Genomic DNA, 21,188 nt, shown 5'->3' with positions numbered 1-21,188 from the left:
TTCAACTTGCGCATCATCACTTTATAACTGCAGTTATATAAATATTGTTTAATATTCCCAGTGCACCATTAATCATGAACTAAAAAAAAGAACCGTATTCATGAAAAAGGTAACATTGGTGAATGGGTAGCATTAATTCTGGAAATAAACAACTAAAAATCTCACACAGTGTCCCTTTAAACTTGTTTTTAAATCCTGCATCTGATCTACACCTTTGGAAGTGTGTAACTTGACTTTGTGCTTGCAAGGTGAGCAGTGTTATGAGCAGAGTCTGAGCCTTGAGGGCCTGCTGTCTGTGGTGCAGAGTGGCACCTCTAGTACTCTGTGTGTGTGTGTGTGTGTGTGGTAAGCAAGTCTTTGTGTTGACTGTACACTTGAACTGAGCGTTTTTGACGTCTCTCGATGTAGCCTCGAGGAACGGGACACAACTTCACAGCGTGAAGGATATGCATGCACCCTGAGACATTGTTTAAATTTTTGTATTTTGACTTTAAAATTAAACACTTTAAAAACACTTTATTAACTTATTTTAATGAACTAATTAAAAAACATATAAAGTGTTTAAAGAACCAACCTACATTTTCACATCGGCGTGTGAGTCGGCTAGCCTCACGCGCCATCCTACGTACTTCCTCCAAAAGATTGGCTCCGTACTAAATGAAATGGTAGTATTATGGGATGGTCAGGCTCAGGCTAGGAGTCTGCTCCTGTTGGATGAGTTTGCTGCTTGTTTGCCAGTCTGACACTTCTGTATGCAGTGGCTTCATCTTTTTGCTCTTTGGAGACCAAACTTCAAGGACTACCGCTGTGTCTATTGTCTTAGAAAAATAGTATTTCTTACTCATTTACAAACATTTGTAAAGTTTTGTTTATTATTATTAGTTAATTACAAAGTGTCTATAAAGATTTTAAGCCACTGTTACTTAAATGTTACCCTTTCGGCTGTTGACTTTGCCACTATGTGGCTCCCCAGTTAATTAGCAGCTTACAAGCCAGACGCTTTGGAGATCTCACTTCATTATCACCAGTTAGGGCCAGGTGATGGAGGGAGACAGCTAGGATGTACTCAGGAAGTAGTTAGGAGAACCACACACTGACGAAGCCAGCTGCCAATTAATTCATCTCACTTCTGCTTAGCGACTTAACGACTTAGCGCAGAGCCTATGTTATAACCTTACTGTCACTAAAATTGTAATGGCTATGTCATAATATGTTACTTAAGGCTGGCTGTAATGTCATAGCGATGATGTTATGATGTAGTTGAGTATTTTCAGCAAATAGTGAATAGGCCCGCCGGCGGCCCCATCTGCTCTAAGAGGCTACACCCTTAGCCCAGATCCTCTATTATAACCTTATTGGCCCCAAAATGGTAATGACCAAGTCTTAATCAGTTACGTAAGACTCTCTGCATTGTCAAAGCAATGTTGTTATGTTATAGTTGAGTGTCTTCAGTAAAGCATGAATAGGCCCGTCGTCGACAGGCCCATCTGCAGTAAGAGGCTATACTTGTGCTTGCAAAGTTAACAGTGTAGTTGAGTCTTTTTATTTTATTTTATTGTTTAGATTTTTTGGGGTCTTTTTTCGACTTTATTTGATAGGACAGTGTGAGAGGTGGACAGGAAGCGAATCTGGAGAGAGATGGGGAGGGGTCGGCAAAGGACCCGGGCCGGGAATCGAGCCTGGGTCAGCCGCATGGCAGTCGAGTGCCCTACCAGTTGGCCACGATAGGGCCAGTGTAGTTGAGTCTTTGTGTTCAGTGTGCATTTGAACTGAGTGTTGTTGACTCTCGCCCCCTAGCCTCGAGCAGCGGGACGCGACTTCACCGTGGCTACGTGGAGGAGGCGGCCCCTGAGGACACGCCCCCTGAGACCACCCACATCGTCTTCGTGGTGCACGGGATTGGCCAGAAGATGGACCAGGGACGCATCATCCGGAACACCAGCATGTGAGCACCTTGCTTTATACTGTATACAGGGTCTGTGTGTGTGTGTGCGTGCGTGCGTGCGTGCGTGCGTGCGTGCGTGCGTGCGTGCGTGCGTGCGTGCACACACGTATATGTGTGTGTGACAGAGGGGGCAGAGAGAATTGTGACTATAGTAACTCCTTAAGACATAACTTCAAGGTTGATGGTGATTGCTTTTAGTAAACAAGAATGAATGTGTGTGTGTGTGTGTGTGTGTGTGTTTGTGTGTGTGTGTGTGTGTGTGTGTGTGTGTGTGTGTGTGTGTGTGTGTGTGTGTGTGTGTGTGTGTGTGTGTGTGGGTATACTTGTGTGTGTATACTTGTGTGCTCTCTACTTATGTCCTACATCAAGGATGCGTGATGCGGCTCGCAAGATGGAGGAGAAGCATTTCTCGGATCGCACCACTGAGCATGTCGAGTTCCTGCCCGTTGAGTGGAGATCCAAGCTGTCCCTAGATGGAGGTATCGAACAGCTATTATGGCTCAATAGGGTCCTTGCATAAGAGGGTTATTTCTTATTTGTGGTTGACTGCTCTTTTGATTATTTTCTAAATTCGTCATTTGGGTATAGTCAATCAATGATCAATATTCAACACTGGGCATCCTTAAAATGTCATGTTTTAACAAAGGCAATTTGGTTGGTGTCATAGGGGAAAAGAAAATTATACAAAAGAACAAAAAACATTATGAGAAAGGCTGAAAATATACGAAATAAGAAAACACTATGATAATTGTTGTTTTTACAATTATACCCAAATAGGCCTTACTTGTGAATTTGATTACTTGAGTAGTAACACCTTCATTGTATACTTTCATTTTACAACTATGCTCAAAGATATCCCTTACATGTAAATCTGATAAATTGAGAAGTTGCAACACCTGTATTGCATGAATTTCATGAATGTTGTTAAAGGAACAGTCCACCCTTTTTGATTTTCACATATCGCATTGCAATATTTCCAAGCATTATTCATGAATGTGTATATAATTTTCATCTATGTGCTTGCATTGCCTAGTTTTTGCATTGTTTAGTATATCCAAATTAAGCGAAGCAATGCAAGTCTATGGGAGCAAACAAAACAATCAAATGCACTTTAAAATGAATGTAAAATTCTCCTCAGTGCAAAATAGCTATTTAATCCTGCAGTGTTTCCCAGAGAAATTTTGGAAACTATGGGGGCAGTCGGAATTTGTTGTTGGGGGGCGGGGCGGGGTGTTGGGTTGGGCGTGGAAATTCACCTGGCGTAAACAATGAGTACAGTATGACACTGGCGCATGGAGAAACTATAGGCCTACATGTTAGCCATTTATATTTTGAGAAAATTACAGAAGATTTTACCCCTGAAATGTATACTAGTACATTGTCATTTATATTTAAAAAAATGCAGTACAGTGAATTCCTGTTTACAACACACTTCCATTCATCCCTCATGCAGGGGTCTATGCAATGAAAAAAAATAAAACAAAAATAGGAGCACAGAAAAGAATTTAGGAGCACTGTGAAATTCTTAACGCACAGACAAAAAGGGTCTAAGGGAGTAGGCTATGCCTTTTTCCCCACACACATAGGCGTACACATTCTACATGAGGGGTGCTAGTCACAGGGCCAGTTTTTCAAAATTCCTCCCAGTAAAAGGGCTGAACAACATATTACACATTTACATATTACACATTTATGTCTAATATTACACATTTATGTCACATTCATTACACATTCATTTCTATATGCAGCCCAATGTCTCCTCTGCTGTGTCAATGAAGGCTTGCCCCTAACTCATTATCATACAACTATAAAACAAAGTCTGGCCAGTGTCAGTAAACTCTTCCCAACTGTCCCTTTTTTATTGCTCCCAAACCCAAATTAACTACAACAACTTCACTATAGGCTTTTGATCCCTTTGTCTTTCAAGAACTCCTGATTTTCTCTATAGGATATATTTACTCCAGGAGGAAAATGCGAAGGATATCGTTTTTTAAATAGTTTTAAAAAAAACGGAAATCGATTTTTTTTTTTTAAACAGCGGTGCGCCATAGTTTCCTCTATGTATGGGAAACACTGTCCCGTCCTGTGATCACTTGTGGCTTGATGATAATGCTCCCATTTACTTCCAGTGACTATAATTCTGATCCAAGTACTAAAATCACTGAGAAGAAAATGATATGCACATTCATGAATAATGCTTGGAAATACTGGAAATATGTGAAAATCAAACAAGGATGGACTGTTTTTTTAAATGAAGCATAGGAAAGTGTCTGATGTTGGGGCCATATGTTGTGCTTCAGATACGGTGGACTCCATCACGCCAGATAAAGTGAGAGGCCTCAGGGACATGCTGAACAGCAGTGCAATGGACATCATGTACTACAGCAGCCCCTTGTACAGGGATGAGGTTAGACGCAAGCACACTCACACACACACACACACACACACACACACACACACACACACACACACACACACACACACACACACACACACACACACACACACACACACACACACACACACACACACACACACACACACACACACACGTGCACAGTGCACACAATGAGAGATATGCTGAACACTACTCCAGCCCCTTATACAGGGATGAGGTTAGACGCACGCACGCACGCACGCACACGCACGCACACACACACACACACATACCCACACACACACACACACACACACACACACACACACACACACACACACACACACACACACACACACACGCACACACACACGTGCACAGTGCACACAATGAGAGATATGCTGAACACTACTCCAGCCCCTTTCACAAGCACGAGGTTAGACCCGCGCGCGGGCACACACTCACACACACACACACACACACACACACACACACACACACACACACACACACACACACACACACACACACACACACACACACACACACACCACACACACACACGCACACACACACACACACACTACACACAGACACCACACAAGCACAAGCGCGAGGTTAGACCCGCGCACGGGCACACACTCACACACACACACTCTCACACACACACACACACACACACACACACACACACACACACACACACACACACACACACACACACACACACGAAGTAGTCATGAACTAATGAACTAATGTAATGAACTAATATGCACTAGTGTGACCACAACACAGTACATTGTGCAGGCAAAATATGTCCCATTACTGGAAATTCATCAGGGCAGACATGGAGAAGAGCCACCCTTTATGTATGAAAAGTACACATTTCCGAATTATAATAAATACTTAGAAATCGAGGATGATGCTAAATATGCATGAAAAAGATAACCTACGTTCTGGAAATAAACTACTAACTCAACACTAGGTAAGGTTAGTCAGTAGCATTGAAGCAATTGCTGGCACGTGGTGTGAATATCATTGCACACCAGGACTGTGGGCTGGAGTCTATTCTGGGAGTCCAAAGGGTGATCAGTGGAGTAGTTGAAGTGTCAGACACCAAAAATATCTCCTGGACATTGAGGCAGCCATGACATTTGTTACCATAGACACAACAGCCAACAGGCTCTTGGGCCTGCCATTTCTCCACCGAATATAGCATATCAACCATTTGGTCAGAATACTGTCTCTTGAAGCATTGAATGGGCTATTGAAACGTTGGGTAACATTTTATAATAACGTGGTACATTTTTAAAGCGTTATCAACACTCATCAAGTTAGTAACTTATTATGAACAAAACATTTACAAATGTTCGTAAATGATTTAGGAATATTATGTCAACATCGGTAAATATGTGCACATTAGAAAGCTGGCCTATGGCTGCACAGTGAAACGATCCCTAATGATTTACAAACATTTTTAACAGGTTTTGTGGATAAATAGTGAATTATTTAACTAAGCATTTATACATTATTCACTGTCAATAAAGCTGTAAAGTACACCGTTATTGTAGTGTTACCAAATCATGTCTGAGAATTTCTACCTTTCCAAAAGTCCTTGTCGATAATCCAAACGTAAACTATGTGCAGAAGCCAAACAGATGCTCAAGCAATCCCTTGGACCACTTGAACACTATCTCTTTTGGATTGCATTGAAGGTACACTGTGTAAGATTTTTAGTTGTTTATTTCCAGAATTCATGCTACCCATTCACTAATTTCCAGAAATAGACATTTTTAGCTGCAAAAATGACTTGGGCCATACTAAAAAAATATTAGTTTATCACTTAGTAAACTTTCATGAAAAGAACCAATTTGGCAATAGGCAGTCCAGTTTCAATGAGCAGCATAGTTGCAGTACATGTTTGACCATTTCCCGCACAGTGTACCTTTAAAGATTTGTTGGCTTGACAAAAAAGACTAAACATTCACTCACTGTATGTCTCTCTGGTTTGAAATCTGCCGTAGATCACCAGAGGTCTCACCAAGGAACTGAACAGGCTTTACACGCTTTTCTGCAAGCGCAACCCGGAGTTCGAGGAGCATGGCAAGGTGTCCATCGTGTCGCACTCGCTGGGCTGCGTGATCACCTATGACATCATGACGGGCTGGGATCCGGTCCGGTTCCACCACATGGTGGAAGAGCAGCTGGAGGCGGCGCGACCCGACTTTGAGGAACGCCGGCTGATGGAGCAACTACGGCTCACGCGCCTCAAGTACGTGTAAAGTATGGATGCCAGAGATCAAAGACCAAATGTAACACAGGTTGAGATAAGCTGCGATCTTTACCGAAAGTTTGTCACGTGATATAAAGACATAGTAGTGGGGTGCCCGTAGGCGACATACGTCACGGTACGGAATTCGGGTGGTCTGTCTTCATGGATATATAGAACGCTAGATCGGGAGTTCCTAACTTACCAATCTTTTCTAACTTGGGACCCTCGTCAAAATCTCATAAATCTTTGCGGTCCACCTCTGTCCCAGTAAACAATACAAATCAAAATAAATACATAGTCCACAGTCAATAGGGGGTGGCAACATTCAGGCTATCCCTCTTCTTTGAAAGGCACACTCAGCACATAATACATATGATTCAGGAGAGGACGGCAGCAATCTGACTGATCCACTCGTTCCAATGCAAAGGGGATGGTCACCATCAGGTCTGCCGACAGGGGGAGACAAAGGGGTACGTTGTACCGGGCACAGGGAGACAGGGAGCCCAGATTTGGGTCCCCATTACATTGTGTGTATTGCGTAGGGGGCCCTTTCAGATTACTTTGTCCTGGGCCCAGCGAAAGCTGTCAGCGGTCCTGGTCACCATTTTCACATGAACAGGCCCAAAGACATGGGGCTGACAACAAAACAATCAATGCATTAGGTAAGCTTAATCTATGGTCATGGTGGTCTGTTTTCTACAGTTTCCTAGAATCAGCTACTCTTTGCATTTTTGCTGACTGCATCCTTGGCAAAAATGCAGTCATTTAGTCTAAAGGATTTCAGCTTATCTTGGCCATTATCTGATGAAATTAGTAGACTACACCTTTGGTTTTGAGCAAGAGGTCACTATCGGGGAAAAAAGTGCTCCTGAGTCATGTATTGACCGAATCCATTGATTTCTTTTTTTTTAACAATATGATACATCAATTAACATCATTGCCAATGTACAGAACATAATTTGCTTTTATAAATATGTATTTTTTGAGCTTATGCCTTTATTTGAGATTGGACAGTGAAGATGTTGACAGGAATGTAGTGGGAGAGAGAGGCGATCGAGAGAAGGATCGAGAGATGAGGTCATATCGAAATCGAACCCGGGTCCTCAGTGTATATCAGCAGGGACGCCGACAGGGGGGACAAAGGGGTCTTGTGTCCCGGGCCCAAGGAGAGAGGGGGCCCATAATTTGTATCCACATTACATTGTATGTATTGGGTTTGGGGCCCCTTCATGTGTCTTTGTCCCGGGCCCAGCCAAAGCTGTCAGCGGCCCTGTATATCAGTGTGGTGCCTTAGCCGTTTGAGCACCGGCCAAGGCCAAGAACGTTATTTGCTATACATCTGTTGTCATTCTCTATATTTATCGCCTGTAAATGTGCGGCTATTTGTAGAGCTGTACTGCTGATGTCCTAATCCCTGCTGTGCAGAATCAGATTATGTTGATAAATCAGACCAATGACGTGAATCAGACCTACATTTCCAGTGTTTCCCTTTAAAAGCCTCTTGCCATATGGACTGCAGACAACAATACATGAAACAAAGGGAGCAGGCACTAATGCCCCCTGCTATCAACACACATGTCGCATGCAACATATTTGTTCGTTTGAGCGGAGGAAATGTCAGCTGAATGAAAAAAAGACACATATCTGGAAACATAAATGCTGTGCTGTGCTGTGCTGTGCTGTGCTGTGCTGTGTGTGTGTGTGTGAGAGAGAGAGAGAGAGAGAGAGAGAAAGAGAGAGAGAGAGAGAGAGAGAGAGAGAGAGAGAAAGAAAGAGAGAGAGAGAGTGTGTGTGTGTGTGTGTGTGTGTGTGTGTGTGTGTGTGTGTGTGTGTGTGTGTGTGTGTGTGTGTGTGTGTGTGTGTGTGTCCAACTGTATTTCTATGTTATTTATATGTGTACCTTATGTTGTGTAGATTGAGGGACCTGGAGGACCAATTTCTGGGTCTGCAGACGTCGTCCTCAGTGGCTGTTCCTGCCCTGAAGTTTAAGGTACAGCAGGCTGATTTAGACAACCGCCCCCCCCCACACACACACACAAACACACACGGCCCCCCTGAGACATTCAGCATGCGACTATGATCTCTAACTCTGTTACTAGCATTGAAGAAGTGTTCCAGCGGTGCTGCTGCACCATCATATGGATGCAGAGTTCTCTTGTATACAAAATGTATTTTTTCATGCCCTCTGTTCCTCACTACTAATTACCTAGAGGTGTGTGTTGCAGATATGGACAAAGTCTGTGTGTATAGGTGCACACTGTATGTACAGTATATACAACTTGGGATTTGTGGGGTTTTTTTTATACCTAGGCTGGCAGGTGTGTTGGGAATGACCTACTGCTCGCCATCAGAAAAAAAAGTATAAAACTCCTGCATGCTCACCATTTCCCTTTTATTTGTATTCCGAAAAGCAGACGTTTTTTGCAGGTGCTCAAGACAATACAACATAAAAAAAAATCTAAATGGAGATAATGGACTGTAGTTATTTAATCTTATTATATGGTTGTGACGTCATCTGTCGAATGCTCCATTCATTTCAACGGGGCTCCCCAACGTTCGGACGTCTGTTATTTTTCGATAACGGACGGGTTGGTCTATAACAGACCGCTGTCAATGGCAACAAGACTTTTCACTGCTAAAGCGACTTTTCAACAAGACTCTAATCAGCTGCTGTGATAGACAGCACCCGTTGTCCTGGCTACCGCTGTCAATGGCAACAAGACGTTCACTGCTAAAGCCACTGGCTTGTAGCCTACAAGTCAGTGGCTAAAGCGAATGTTTCATATCACTCCGCAGGGGGTCCGGTCTTTTGTCACTCTAATCAGCTGCTGCGATAGACAACACCTGTTGTCCTGGCTAGCTGTTGCCTAGCGGTGTTCCACAACGGCACTGTTTTGTTTTGCGCAGCAACAATCTTAACATTAAATAATGTCCCCGCATGTGTGAATCATTTAAGTATATCCATATAATAAGCGGGTTAACTTTCGGCGAGTCGGTCGCTTTGTGGAATAGCAGCACTTCAGAGAGAACAAGACCCCTCCGCTCCGCGTCGGGGTCTAAAGATTCTCTCTGTCGTGCTGCTATTCCACGGTAGCGACCTTCTCGCCGAACGTTAACCCTTACTTAAAGGGACACTGTGTGAAATTTTTAGTTGTTTATTTCCAGAATCCATGCTAGCCATTCACTAATGTTACCTTTTTCATGAATACTTATCACCGCCATAAAATTCTAAGTATTCATTATGACTGAAAAAATTGCACTTTTCTTACATGAAAAGGGGGATCTTCTCCATGGTCCGCCATTTTGAATTTCAAGAAATAGCAATTTTTTGCTTAAAAATGACTGTACTTGGGCCATGCTAGAAAATATTAGTTTATTACTTAAATTTTCATGAAAAGATCAAATTTGGCAATAGGCAGCCCAGTTTCAATGAGCAGCATAGTTGCAGTACCCTTTTTGACCATTTCCTGCACAGTGTACCTTTAATTCATGTTCGTTTTTACAGTTCTGCATGCTTACCGTTTGGTTTCTCTTCAGGTGGAGAACTTTTTCTGCATGGGCTCCCCGCTGGCTGTCTTCCTGGCGTTGAGAGGAATCAGGCCCGGTACCAACGGCACCCAGGACCACATACTGCCCACCTCCATCTGCCAACGCCTCTTCAATGTCTTTCACCCAACTGACCCAGTGGTAAGCTCAGCTGCTTCAATGCAAAGAGAGTTTGTTGTGGGTTTGTGGGTCAATCCTTGAAATACGGAGGTATACAGGGATAGTATGGACTTGATCGGGCAGGGTCAGTGGGTTGGGACATCCAGTGTTTCTGAGGCTGTATCTTGTCTATCCTTGTATTTCTTATTTACCACTACTTTTATCTGCTTTGTGTTTGTCCTTTTATGTCTTTTTGTAGTGTTGCAACCTCCAAGTCAAGTCAAGTCAAGTCAGCTTTTATTGACAGTTTCTTCATATGCACAGGTCAAACAAGGAAATTGAAATTACGTTTCTCTCTCTATACCATGAAGGACATAGACATTCACAGGACTGACATTTACAGACTGACATCAAAGTTCAAGACAGGACAAGTAACACTGATGGACCAATAACAGTAAAGTGATGAAGTAATAAATAATACTGAGCATTTAACATTGGTGAGTGACAGTGATGGACCAGTGATAAACCAATAACAATAAGTGATTAGTGTAATAAATATAACAATTAACATTTAACATTGAACATTTGACATATAGGGAAAGGAATAGAAGACCTAATAATGACAATAGTAATAATAATAGTAAAATACAAAGTAGTCAAGGCTATGCCGTACTACACTCCCACATTGATCCCTGCACATTGATCCCTTGTGGAGACAAATACATTAAGCTAACCCTAACCTTTGCCTGATTCACACCAGACCACATCACAACTGAGATATGGTCTGGAGACCGCCTACTTAATATCTCATAGGTTGTGGTTTGCGATTGGCTCCGTTGACTCCTTTCTTTACCTTTATCTACCAGTCCTTTCCCGTGACGCAACAGATTGTGAAGTGCAGGCGCGCGGAGGATATATCTCTTTTCTACAGCATAGCATTTCCTAGGCTAGGTCAATCTGATGTTGATGTCATACATGTTGATGTACTTGTTTTTCTATGTGAGTGTGTGCTCATTGGGTGGGGACTGCTGATTTGTGTGTGTGTGTATGTGTGTGTGTGTGTGTGTGTGTGTGTGTGTGTGTGTGTGTGTGTGTGTGTGTGTGTGTGTGTGTGTGTGTGTGTGTTGGGTGGGTGTAGGCCTAGTTGTGTGTGTGTGTGTGTGTGTGTGTGTGTGTGTGTGTGTGTGTGTGTGTGTGTGTGTGTGTGTGTGTGTGTGTGTGTGTGTGTGTGTGTGTGTGTGTGTGTGTGTTGGGGTGGGTGTAGGCCTAGTTGTGTGTTGGTGTGTGTGTGTGTGTGTGTGTGTGTGTGTGTGTGTGTGTGTGTGTGTGTGTGTGTGTGTGTGTGTGTGTGTGTGTGTGTGTGCTGGGTGGGGTGGGTTAGTCTGGCCCCTGTTTTCTGTGGAGCGATGTGAGCGGTATGGATCTGACCGGCCAACCCTCCCCAGAAAACAGCCAATAAGCGAATAAGCGGCCCACGTGGGGGCAAAAGGGGGAGGACGCTTGTGACGATGATGTAAACGTCTGCGCCAATGGCTCTGGTCTACGCTGTTGTTGCTGAGTAACTCTCTGCGATTGGGTGAGAGCTGTCCAATCATTTCAAACCATAACTGAGTGTAAACTTCCCGCTTCCTGCAATCGCGTCAGATCACACAACCTCCAGGCCATGAATATGAAATAAAATGGTAGTATTATGGGATGGTCAGGACCAGGCTAGGGGCGGGTGGGGGTAGTGTTGATTTTTATGTGTGTGTGTTTGTGGGGTGTAGGCCGGGCTGAATTAGTGTGTGTGTGTGTGTGTGTGTGTGTGTGTGTGTGTGTGTGTGTGTGTGTGTGTGTGTGTGTGTGTGTGTGTGTGTGTGTGTGTGTGTGTGTGTGTGTGTGTGTGTGTGTGTGTGTGTGTGGACGGGCATTGGAAATTAGCTTTTGGCTATAAATGCTATGTTGCTTGCTGTTTGGCTGTTATGCAACCTACATGCTATGTATCTGTCCCTACCAAATAAATTCAACTAAATTAAAGTTTCTTCTGATTCTGATGTCTGATGTGATGACTGCATATGTTGAATACAATAAAAGAAGAAGTTAGGAAATGAAGAAAATAGCCTTGTTATCAAATGACTCTAATGCATATGTCCTGTATGTATATTTGATGACCGGATGATTGATGATTGTAATTTGTCCTTAGGCCTACAGGTTGGAGCCCCTGATATTGAAGCATTACAGTAATATTGCCCCTGTTCAAATTCACTGGTGAGTAATGGCATGTGTGCTTCTGTGTGTGTGTACTGAATGAATTTAATTCTATTTTGTGTATTAATACGCACATACATCTAGTACTATGTATGAATTAGGGATGCATGTTATCAGGAAAAAATCAATATGCGATAACAGCATGCAATACCTCGAGAACGATATTTAGAAGTATAGCCGAGTGTTTTTCTTGTCACTAATTTGTCGGTCTGTGTGGGGGGCGTGGCTTTGGTCATGGCTGGCTTCTTGCGCATTTGTTGATTTTCGCGATACGCATATCGCCACTCTTGATATCGGGATTGTGATACATTTTCGATATATTTTGCAGCCCTAGTATGAATGTACCTTCGAAAAGTAAGGCATACATGCTGTACATGTATCAATCTGACAAGTCATCATCTCTGTTTATTTTTTTTCTTAATCCATCCCTGTTTATTTTTTTTTCTTAATGGCATCATGGCAGTTCAAGGTCTGGCTAAAAACCGCATTACCATGCTGATGTATTCGAGTAGTACATCTTGGCTGGAGTGAGTGAGACACAGTCCTTGATCGTTGCTTGGCAGAGTGTGTGCCGTGTACTGTGTACCGTGCCAAGTCCTCTGTAAGAGTTTTCCCCCCTTGCCTGATTCCAATGCAGTAGAACTGGCTTGGTAGTGTAGTGACTCCAGACAGAGGTACAGTACTCGTTACTGTACAACATTTCTGGAGCGGTTTCAAGTAGAAGCAGATGTGCTTTGCTTTGCAGCAGTGAAAAGTGAAAAGTAGCCTTTAGGGAATGCATGCCCTAGTTGGAAGACACACACTTTTCAGTTTGTTTCCCTAGTTTCGAGGGCTGGACTGTGGGAGAATAGGGCCCGGGCACTTTTGGCTCAAAGGGCCCCCCCCCTAATAATTAGGGGCACAGAGCTGACTCACCGGTGGGCCCCGCAGCCTCGTGGGCCCCTATTTAATGCCCGGTATGTCAGATGGCCAGTCCAGCCATGCTGGTTTCCCTCCGGTTCCCCGATTCTCTCTCTACCCAGCAGGGCCGCTGAAAGCTTTGGCTGGGCCTAGGAAAGCCCCCCCACCCCTCACCCACCTACCCATTCCAACCAATGCATAAAATGTAATGAGAACCCAATTCTAGGCCTCCTCAGCCCCCACCACTTCCCCACTCTCTCTAAATACGTACAATGACATGAGGTCCCAATTCTGAGACCTCCCTTCTTCTGGGCCCCGGGTGACTGACCTGTTTGCCTCCTCCATTCCCCCCGGCGCCGGCTTCCCTCTCACCGATTTCCCTTGCACTCATAAATAACACAGATGTGAATTCCCCTCCCATCTCGGCTTCTCCCCATTCTCTCCTCTCCATATGTTAGCCTGGAGTAGCTGTATGTCCTGGTTAAGTAGGCCTACAGCCAGGCACATCAACGGGGTGGGGTGGGGGGTTGAACGCAAACAGGTCAGTTGTCCTGGGCACAGGGAAAGGGAGGGGTCATAAATGGGACTCCATAGCATTTTATGTATGGGCGGGGGGGGGGGGGGGGGATATTTTTCAGATTATTTTGTCCCGGGCCTGGTCAAAGCTGTTCTCTCTTGGTTACAGGTGCCCTATAGTATATAGTAATGACTGTAGGAAGTGCTCTTGATCATTTCAGTGCACCTGTGCAGATGATTCGCTGCACAAGTACAGTAGTTGCATACAAGTTGATTTTGTGTTTTATCTGCTGTGTTTTACAAAACAAATTTACAACATCAATGAATACTCCCTTGGTAATGGTGTCTGGAATCAGGCATGAACATACGTACAGTACATTCAAAATTTACTAGTAGATTTCACAATTACTTATAATATTTGTAATTTTAGGTGTTTACTTACCTCTGACTACTATAGGTAAAATTCCCAACTTCACCCTAATGCCTAATGCTGTTGTACTGTGTACAATAGTTGTTAATAGCAAAAAATATATAAAAATATTGATGTTGTAGTTTTCTGAACGGTAGTTTTCTGATCTTTTTGTCCACCTCGATTCCCAGGACTTACGTTTGGGCTTTTTTTCCCCCTCGACTTTGACCTGTCTTTTTTTTTTTTTTTTACATTTGGGGAAGGGTCGGCAAAGGACCCGGGCCGGGAGTCACCCGGGTCGGCCGCATAGCAAATGAGTGCCCTACCATTTGCACCACGGTAGGGCCGACTTTGACCTGTCTTAATGTCTGTTTTGTGTGTGAATGTGTGTTGCAATGATCGTTATTTGCATTAGGTGTATTACATGAGGTAATGAAAAAAAGGAGGCGCACACAAGGCTTGTGTGAAAAATGTATATTGTAGCCGAAAATTTACAAGAGAAGTCAGAGGTTAAAATTGGAGCCACAGACGTTTCGGACCTAGTCCATTCTCAATGTCTCCAGTAGGGTGTATAACACCCACCCTTCCCCCTGGGGATCAATAAAGGTACTACTCTACTCCACTGTACTCTCCTCTCTAATGAGATTGCAAATCATGAATATGAAATTAATTGCAAAAAATATTTAATTATTGATGTAATGACTTTTTTTAGGTACAACACGACCAGCCCCACGCCGTATGACCAGATCCGTCCAACGCTGCTGAACCCGCTGAAGGAGAGTGCCTCTGTGTCGGACACGGAGAGCATCCCCAGCCCCTGCACCTCCCCTCCCCAGCCACGTAGGCACTATGGGGAGTCCATCACCAACCTGGGGAAGGCCAGCATCATGGGTGAGAGAGAGAGAGAGCGAGAGAGAGAGAGGGAGGGAGGGGCAAATTAAGGGGCATCGTCAGCAACAGTGCGGCCACTTGGCCTTGTGCTGCCCCTAAGCCTGGTCGGCCTTGTAAAAGAGATGTTTAATCTTAGCGGGACACAGTCAGCTACAGAGAGAACAACACCAGAGGACACTGCAGAACAATGGTAGTGAAACAAACAGAAAGAGGGAAAGAAACAGGAGAGAGAGAAAGAGAGAGAGAGAGAGAGAGAGAGAGAGATTGCATGGCAGAAAGAGAATAGACAACGCCATGGATAGTGAGCTGGATGCATAAAAAGAAGGGATAAGATGGTATAGCTACAGAGAATGTGAGCTGGCAAAGTAAAAGAAAGAGAGAGAGAGATAGGGGAAGAGAGAAGGAGAGATAACAGAAGGTGGGACAGAGAGCCTGAAAGCAATGAGAGGAGCAAGAGCGCGAGAGCAGAAAAGGAGGGAAAGGGGAACGTTCTCATGATCTGTACATGACAGATAAGAAGAGACGGCAACGACGGGTAGGGTGGGGAAGAGAGAGAGAGAGAATGTGTGCATGCGTGTGTGTACGTGTGTCTGTGTGTGAGAGAGAGTGATTGTGTTTCTGTGTGTGTGTGTGTGTGTGTGTGTGTGTGTGTGTGTGTGTGTGTGTGTGTGTGTGTGTGTGAGAGAGAGAGAGAGAGAATGTGTGCATGCGTGTGTGTACGTGTGTCTGTGTGTGAGAGAGAGTGATTGTGTTTCTGTGTGTGTGTGAGAGAGAGAAAGAGAGAGAGAGAGAGAGAGACAGAGAGAGAATGTGTGGATGCGTGTGTGTACGTGTGTCTCTGTGTGAGAGAGAGTGATTGTGTTTCTGTGTGTGTGTGTGTGTGAGAGAGAGAGAGAGAGAGAGAGAGAGAGAGAGAGAGAATGTGTGTGTGTGCGTGTGTCTGTGTGTGTGTGAGAGAGAGTGTGTTTCTGTGTGTGTGTGTGTGTGAGAGAGAGAGAGAGAGAGAGAGAGAGAGTGTGCGTGTGCGTGTGCGTGTGTCTGTGTGTCTGTGTGTGTGTGTGAAAGAGTGTGTTTCTGTGTGTGAGAGAGAGAGGGAGAGAGAGAGCGAGAGAGAGAGAGAGAGAGAGAGAGAGAGAGAGAGAGCGAGAGAGAGAGAGAGAGAGAGAGAGAAATGTGATGAAAGTGAAAGCCACGGCCCAGATGCCACATCCATAGCCAGTCCTGTCCAAGCAGATTGTGTTGTGTGTGCATGCAAAGGCATGCAGTCATGTATTTAATATAGTTGCGTACTACCCTACCAGTACTTTGACTGTGTGTGTGTGTGTGTGTGTGTGTGTGTGTGTGTGTGTGTGTGTGTGTGTGTGTGTGTGTGTGTGTGTGTGTGTGTGTCATGTATTTAATATAGTTGCGTATGAATGCATATAAACGCTGCCTGTAACTTGCCGTTTCAGTCTGCTAGGTCAGTTTGCTAGGTACTAGGTGAAAGTGTGTGTGTGTGTGTGTGTGTGCGTGTGTGCGTGCGTGCGTGCGTGCGTGCGTGCAACACACTACGTGCCGTTACAGTCTGCTAGGTACAGTATTTGTGAAAATGACAAATGGCATGGCAAATGCTGCAAAGATTACTGTAATTATTGTGCTTGTTTAAACGTCGATGGCGTTTTAGTAGTAGCACATTTCAAGAGTGGTGCAATGACGGCTAATATGCCACTAGTATGGACTATTTTTTGTAGTTGATTATCTAAGAAGCATATTCATTGCAGTACATTAAAGGTGCACTGTGTAATATTTTTTGTAGTTTATTTCCAGAATTCATGCTGCCCATTCACAAATGTTAACTTTTCCACAAATACTGAACAACACCATGAAATTTTAAGTATTCATTATGACTGGTAAAATGGCATTTTTCATACATGAAAAGGGGGATCTTCTGGGGCGCTGTGGCGCAGCGCGCTAAGCCCCCCACATTTAGGCTTACATTGCCCACGGGGACCCCAGTTCAAGTCAGGCCTTGGTCATTTCCAGGCCTTGCCCTATCTCTCTCTCCCAATTATTTTCTGTCTACTCTCACACTGTCCCATAATAATAAAGGCCAAAAAAGCCCTCCCCCCACAAAAAAAAAGAAAACGTTTTAAAAAAATAAAGAAAAGGGGGATCTTCTCCATCGTCCGTCATTTTGAATTTCCAGAAATAGACATTTTTAGCTGCAAAACTTAGATCACGTCATTGAGCCACGAACAGATACTTTGGTAAAAGAGATTACACCTCCCTGACCATAAACCTTCACACATTCATACATCACATAACATCCAGCAGGTGCCATGGAACATTAGAGGACATTGATGTCTTTGAAATATTAAGACATCAAAATATTAAAGACATGTTGGTGTGTGTGTGTGTGTGTGTGTGTGTGTGTGTGTGTGTGTGTGTGTGTGTGTGTGTGTGTGTGTCTGTGTGTATTCTGGCCCATCAGGAGCGGCCAGCATTGGCAAAGGCCTGGGCGAGATTCTCTTCTCGCGATTCTCACGCTCCAGCGGCCAAGTGAGCGGTCTGGACGAGGAGCCATCTGACCTGGAGGGCGGGGCATCCGACTCTGATAACGGAGCGATCGCTGAGGAAGGCGGGGCCAATGGAGAGGAGGAAGACAAGACGGAGGAGGAGAGGAAAGAGGAGGAGAAGAGAGAGGAGGCCACTGTGGAACCTGCAATGTCACAGTCCACCTCTGCAATCATCGACATGTCCACATGTGAGCATTTCCATTTAGCTATGAAAATAAAGTTGAATGTTTGCACACTTGCTCCCGTTTTGCGTTTAAATTTTTTTCAGCATGTGCACATTTTCGAGCTACACGCTCTTCATCAGACTTCATAGAAAACGTTCACTTAGTGATTAAAAAAAAAAAAAAAAACGAAACGGGAGCAAGTGTGCGTACATTCAGCTTTATTTTCATAGTTGTCTGACCCTTTTGTCCTACAGCTGCGTCTTGGATGTGCGCATCACTACCTTACTTGACATCTCCATTCAGCAACATGGCATCATGTGAATGCCTTTAAATACAGTGCCAATTCGAACCGTCTTCGTGTGCGTGTTTCACGCTGTTGCATGTTTTCGCATGTTGTATGTAGAGATGCACCGGATCCAAGATCCGGTTCCGGATCCGGCAGGATAATAGGGTTTTTCACAGGATCCGGATCCGGTTGCAGGATCCAGGATCCGGTAGCCGAGGCTTTTCAGTCAAAATAGTTTGAGCCAACGTGATAAAAAGGGCCCACGTGTGTGAGTAGGCTATGTGTTTCAACCCTTTCGTAGGATCCGGTATCCGGTTCCGGATCCGGCAGGATCTTAAGCAGTGGATCCGGTATCCGGCAGGATCCTAAAAATCAGGATCCGGTGCATCTCTAGTTGTATGCCATGTGACAGGTTAGGGTTAAGGTTGTGCTTGGTGTGGGCAACATTTTGACAATTTCCCTTGCTTGTTTCGATCTTGAAAAGCTGCATAAACGCTGCTTTACTGATAGATTAGGGGGTAGGGGTGGATTTGGTCTGGGCACGGCTTAGCATTTTTTCGTTTAGAAATAGAAATTTGTTGCGAAGTTGGGCAAAACGATTTACCTCATGCAAGGCTGGTCACGTGACAAAAGTACTTTTTTAGGGTGTTGGACCAACATGTGGAATGCACTAGTATGAGCACAACGTGTCTTTTTATTAGGGATGCACGATGTATCGGCCAGATGTATCGGTATCGGCCGATATTTGACATTTCTCAACACATCGGACATCGGTCGGATGGGTTAAACTGGGCCGATGTTAACACCGATGTTTTTTGTTAATATGTTACGGTTCTAAAAGATTGGACTTGATGATGACTTTCATTATTTGTCTTCTAGTTTGTCTCTATTTTTTATCTCTATTTATCACAGGGAGTTAAAAAAGTGGTTTTGGAAATAAGAGGACATTCACAATTTCAGTTTGTTTGCATCATTGTCAGTCTGTATTGAATGTTATCTCTTAAAAAAAATAAAAAAAACATCGGTATCAGTTAATATTGGTTATCGACCAAAACCACAACATCAATATCGGTATCGGTCGAAATTTTTCACATCGTGCATCCCTACTTTTTATGATATAGGAATTTCAGGAATGGGCCTTTTTCATGTCATGTCAGACACCTTTGATTCAATGCATTCGAAAAAAGTATCAGTTACTTCCAGTGCCATAGACATAGTACTGTATAGTATATACTACATACATTTTGTGTGTGAAACCTAATCTAAAAGTTAGAGCAACATTTCCAATTGTGGTCTTAGGAAACTAGCACATTTCTTACACAAACCTAACATGCAGTACCTTCAAATGTAAAACGAATGTGTGTACGATATTATAAAACCGCTGTTGCCTTGTCAAAATACTATAGTTTCCTATAATATCATGCATTTTACGAAGTGGATGTTGTCAAACACTCTTTCCTACCTTGTGAAGGGGGAGATAAATCACTGCATGGCACACACTGGTCTTCTTTGTTGGTAGCTTATTTGGTGAACAACGCATTTCGGTGAACCTGATGAAGCAACAGCGAAACGCGTTGTTCACCAAATAAACTACCAGCAAAGAAGACCAGTGTGCGGTGATTCATCCCCTTTTTACTTGGATTACTTTTACTGCACATCACTAGCACCTGGACAGTGGTTCTGCACAGAGACTCTGCTTTGAATACTCTTTTCTACCTTGTTGCAGTGGAGCTGGAGAAGCGCATTGACTTTGAGCTGCGGGAGGGCCTTGTGGAGAGCCGCTACTGGTCAGCAGTGACGTCGCACACAGCCTATTGGTGCTCCCTGGACGTGGCGCTCTTCTTGCTGACGTTCATGTACCGGCCCAACGAGACGGAGGAACCGGCAACGGAGGACGCCAACCCAGAGTCTTAACCCTCAGCACCTCAGGCCCCTCCCCTCCCTCCCTCCCTTCCATCCTTCTTTCCCTCCCACCGCTGATCCCTCGTTCACACTGGCACTGTCCGCCCACAGATGAGGGTACCGGCCCAATGAGACGGAGGAACCGGCTACGGAGGACGCCAACCCAGAGTCTTAACCCTCAGCACCTCAGGCCCCTCCCCTCCCTCCCTTCCTCCCTTCCCTCCCTCCCTTCCTCCCTTCCCTCCCTTCTCTGATCCCTCGTTCACACAGCCACTGTCCGCCCACAGATGAGGGTACGCGTGTCTGACTCCATGCAGAGCTGGGCTGGTAATCTGGCATACAGGGCATTTTCCCGGTGGGTCGACAGTCCTTAAAGGGGCCCGATCCTGTTGTTTTCCAGAAAGACCAGCCCTAAATTTAGACGAGGCAGCCCATTGGTCTATCTTTCATAGAGACGATGGACTGAGCTAGTCACAATGGGCATGTTCGTGATGAAGCAGCGCTGCTTTTGCCAGGCAGCGCACATGTGCACTTTGCCAGTTTGATGTATTGTGGTTAGAAAATTCCAACCAGAATGCATCAAACTGGGAAAGTACGCATGCACGCTGCTTAGCAAAAGCAGCACGGCTGCATCACGATCGTGCCCATTATCATGGAAATACAGGGGACTGTTTGAGGGGCTGGTCTATGCCAAAAAAAATACCTGGGCTGTTTTCTGTGCCAGTCCAGCCCGGGGTACATGCATGAACATGGTCTCTGATTGGTTAATTGATTTGTCGCAGCCTCAAAAGTTGAACATTTCTGAATACTTTGGTGGAGGCAATGTAATCGAAGGAAAGAACGGACCCACAATGCATTTCGAGCTGGTCCCATGCAAAAGCCAACCAGATCCGTCGGCGGATGGTGCCACTATGAACGAAGGGTCAGACCCTCTTATCTTCCTCCACCATGGCCATGTCTGGATCTCAATGTCTATTCTCAGTTGCTTCCTGCGTCCTCAAGATCAATGTCAAGGAGAAGGTCAGAGGAGGATGGAGGAGGGAGAAGTGTGGCTGTGGAATCGAGGGCAACACGTGGTG

General features: G+C 44.5%; 1 protein-coding gene across 1 annotated transcript in view; it reads left to right on the top strand.

The window, feature by feature from the left end:
• ddhd1b (DDHD domain containing 1b) overlaps positions 1-20,613 on the top strand; it is a 28,871-nt gene extending 8,258 nt beyond the window's left edge. The window contains exons 4-13 of the mRNA XM_063223325.1: positions 1,798-1,945; positions 2,315-2,424; positions 4,246-4,352; positions 6,347-6,594; positions 8,509-8,584; positions 10,132-10,281; positions 12,422-12,486; positions 15,024-15,202; positions 17,673-17,945; positions 19,934-20,613. Coding sequence (XP_063079395.1) covers positions 1,798-1,945; positions 2,315-2,424; positions 4,246-4,352; positions 6,347-6,594; positions 8,509-8,584; positions 10,132-10,281; positions 12,422-12,486; positions 15,024-15,202; positions 17,673-17,945; positions 19,934-20,121 — 1,544 coding nt within the window. The 3' untranslated portion in view covers positions 20,122-20,613. The remainder of the gene's footprint in view (positions 1-1,797; positions 1,946-2,314; positions 2,425-4,245; positions 4,353-6,346; positions 6,595-8,508; positions 8,585-10,131; positions 10,282-12,421; positions 12,487-15,023; positions 15,203-17,672; positions 17,946-19,933) is intronic.
• The last annotated feature ends 575 nt before the right edge of the window (positions 20,614-21,188 follow it).

This window comes from Engraulis encrasicolus, chromosome 18, assembly GCF_034702125.1.
Source record: "Engraulis encrasicolus isolate BLACKSEA-1 chromosome 18, IST_EnEncr_1.0, whole genome shotgun sequence".
NCBI classification, from domain to species: Eukaryota; Metazoa; Chordata; class Actinopteri; order Clupeiformes; family Engraulidae; genus Engraulis; species Engraulis encrasicolus.
This window is presented reverse-complemented; position numbering and strand designations above follow the sequence as displayed.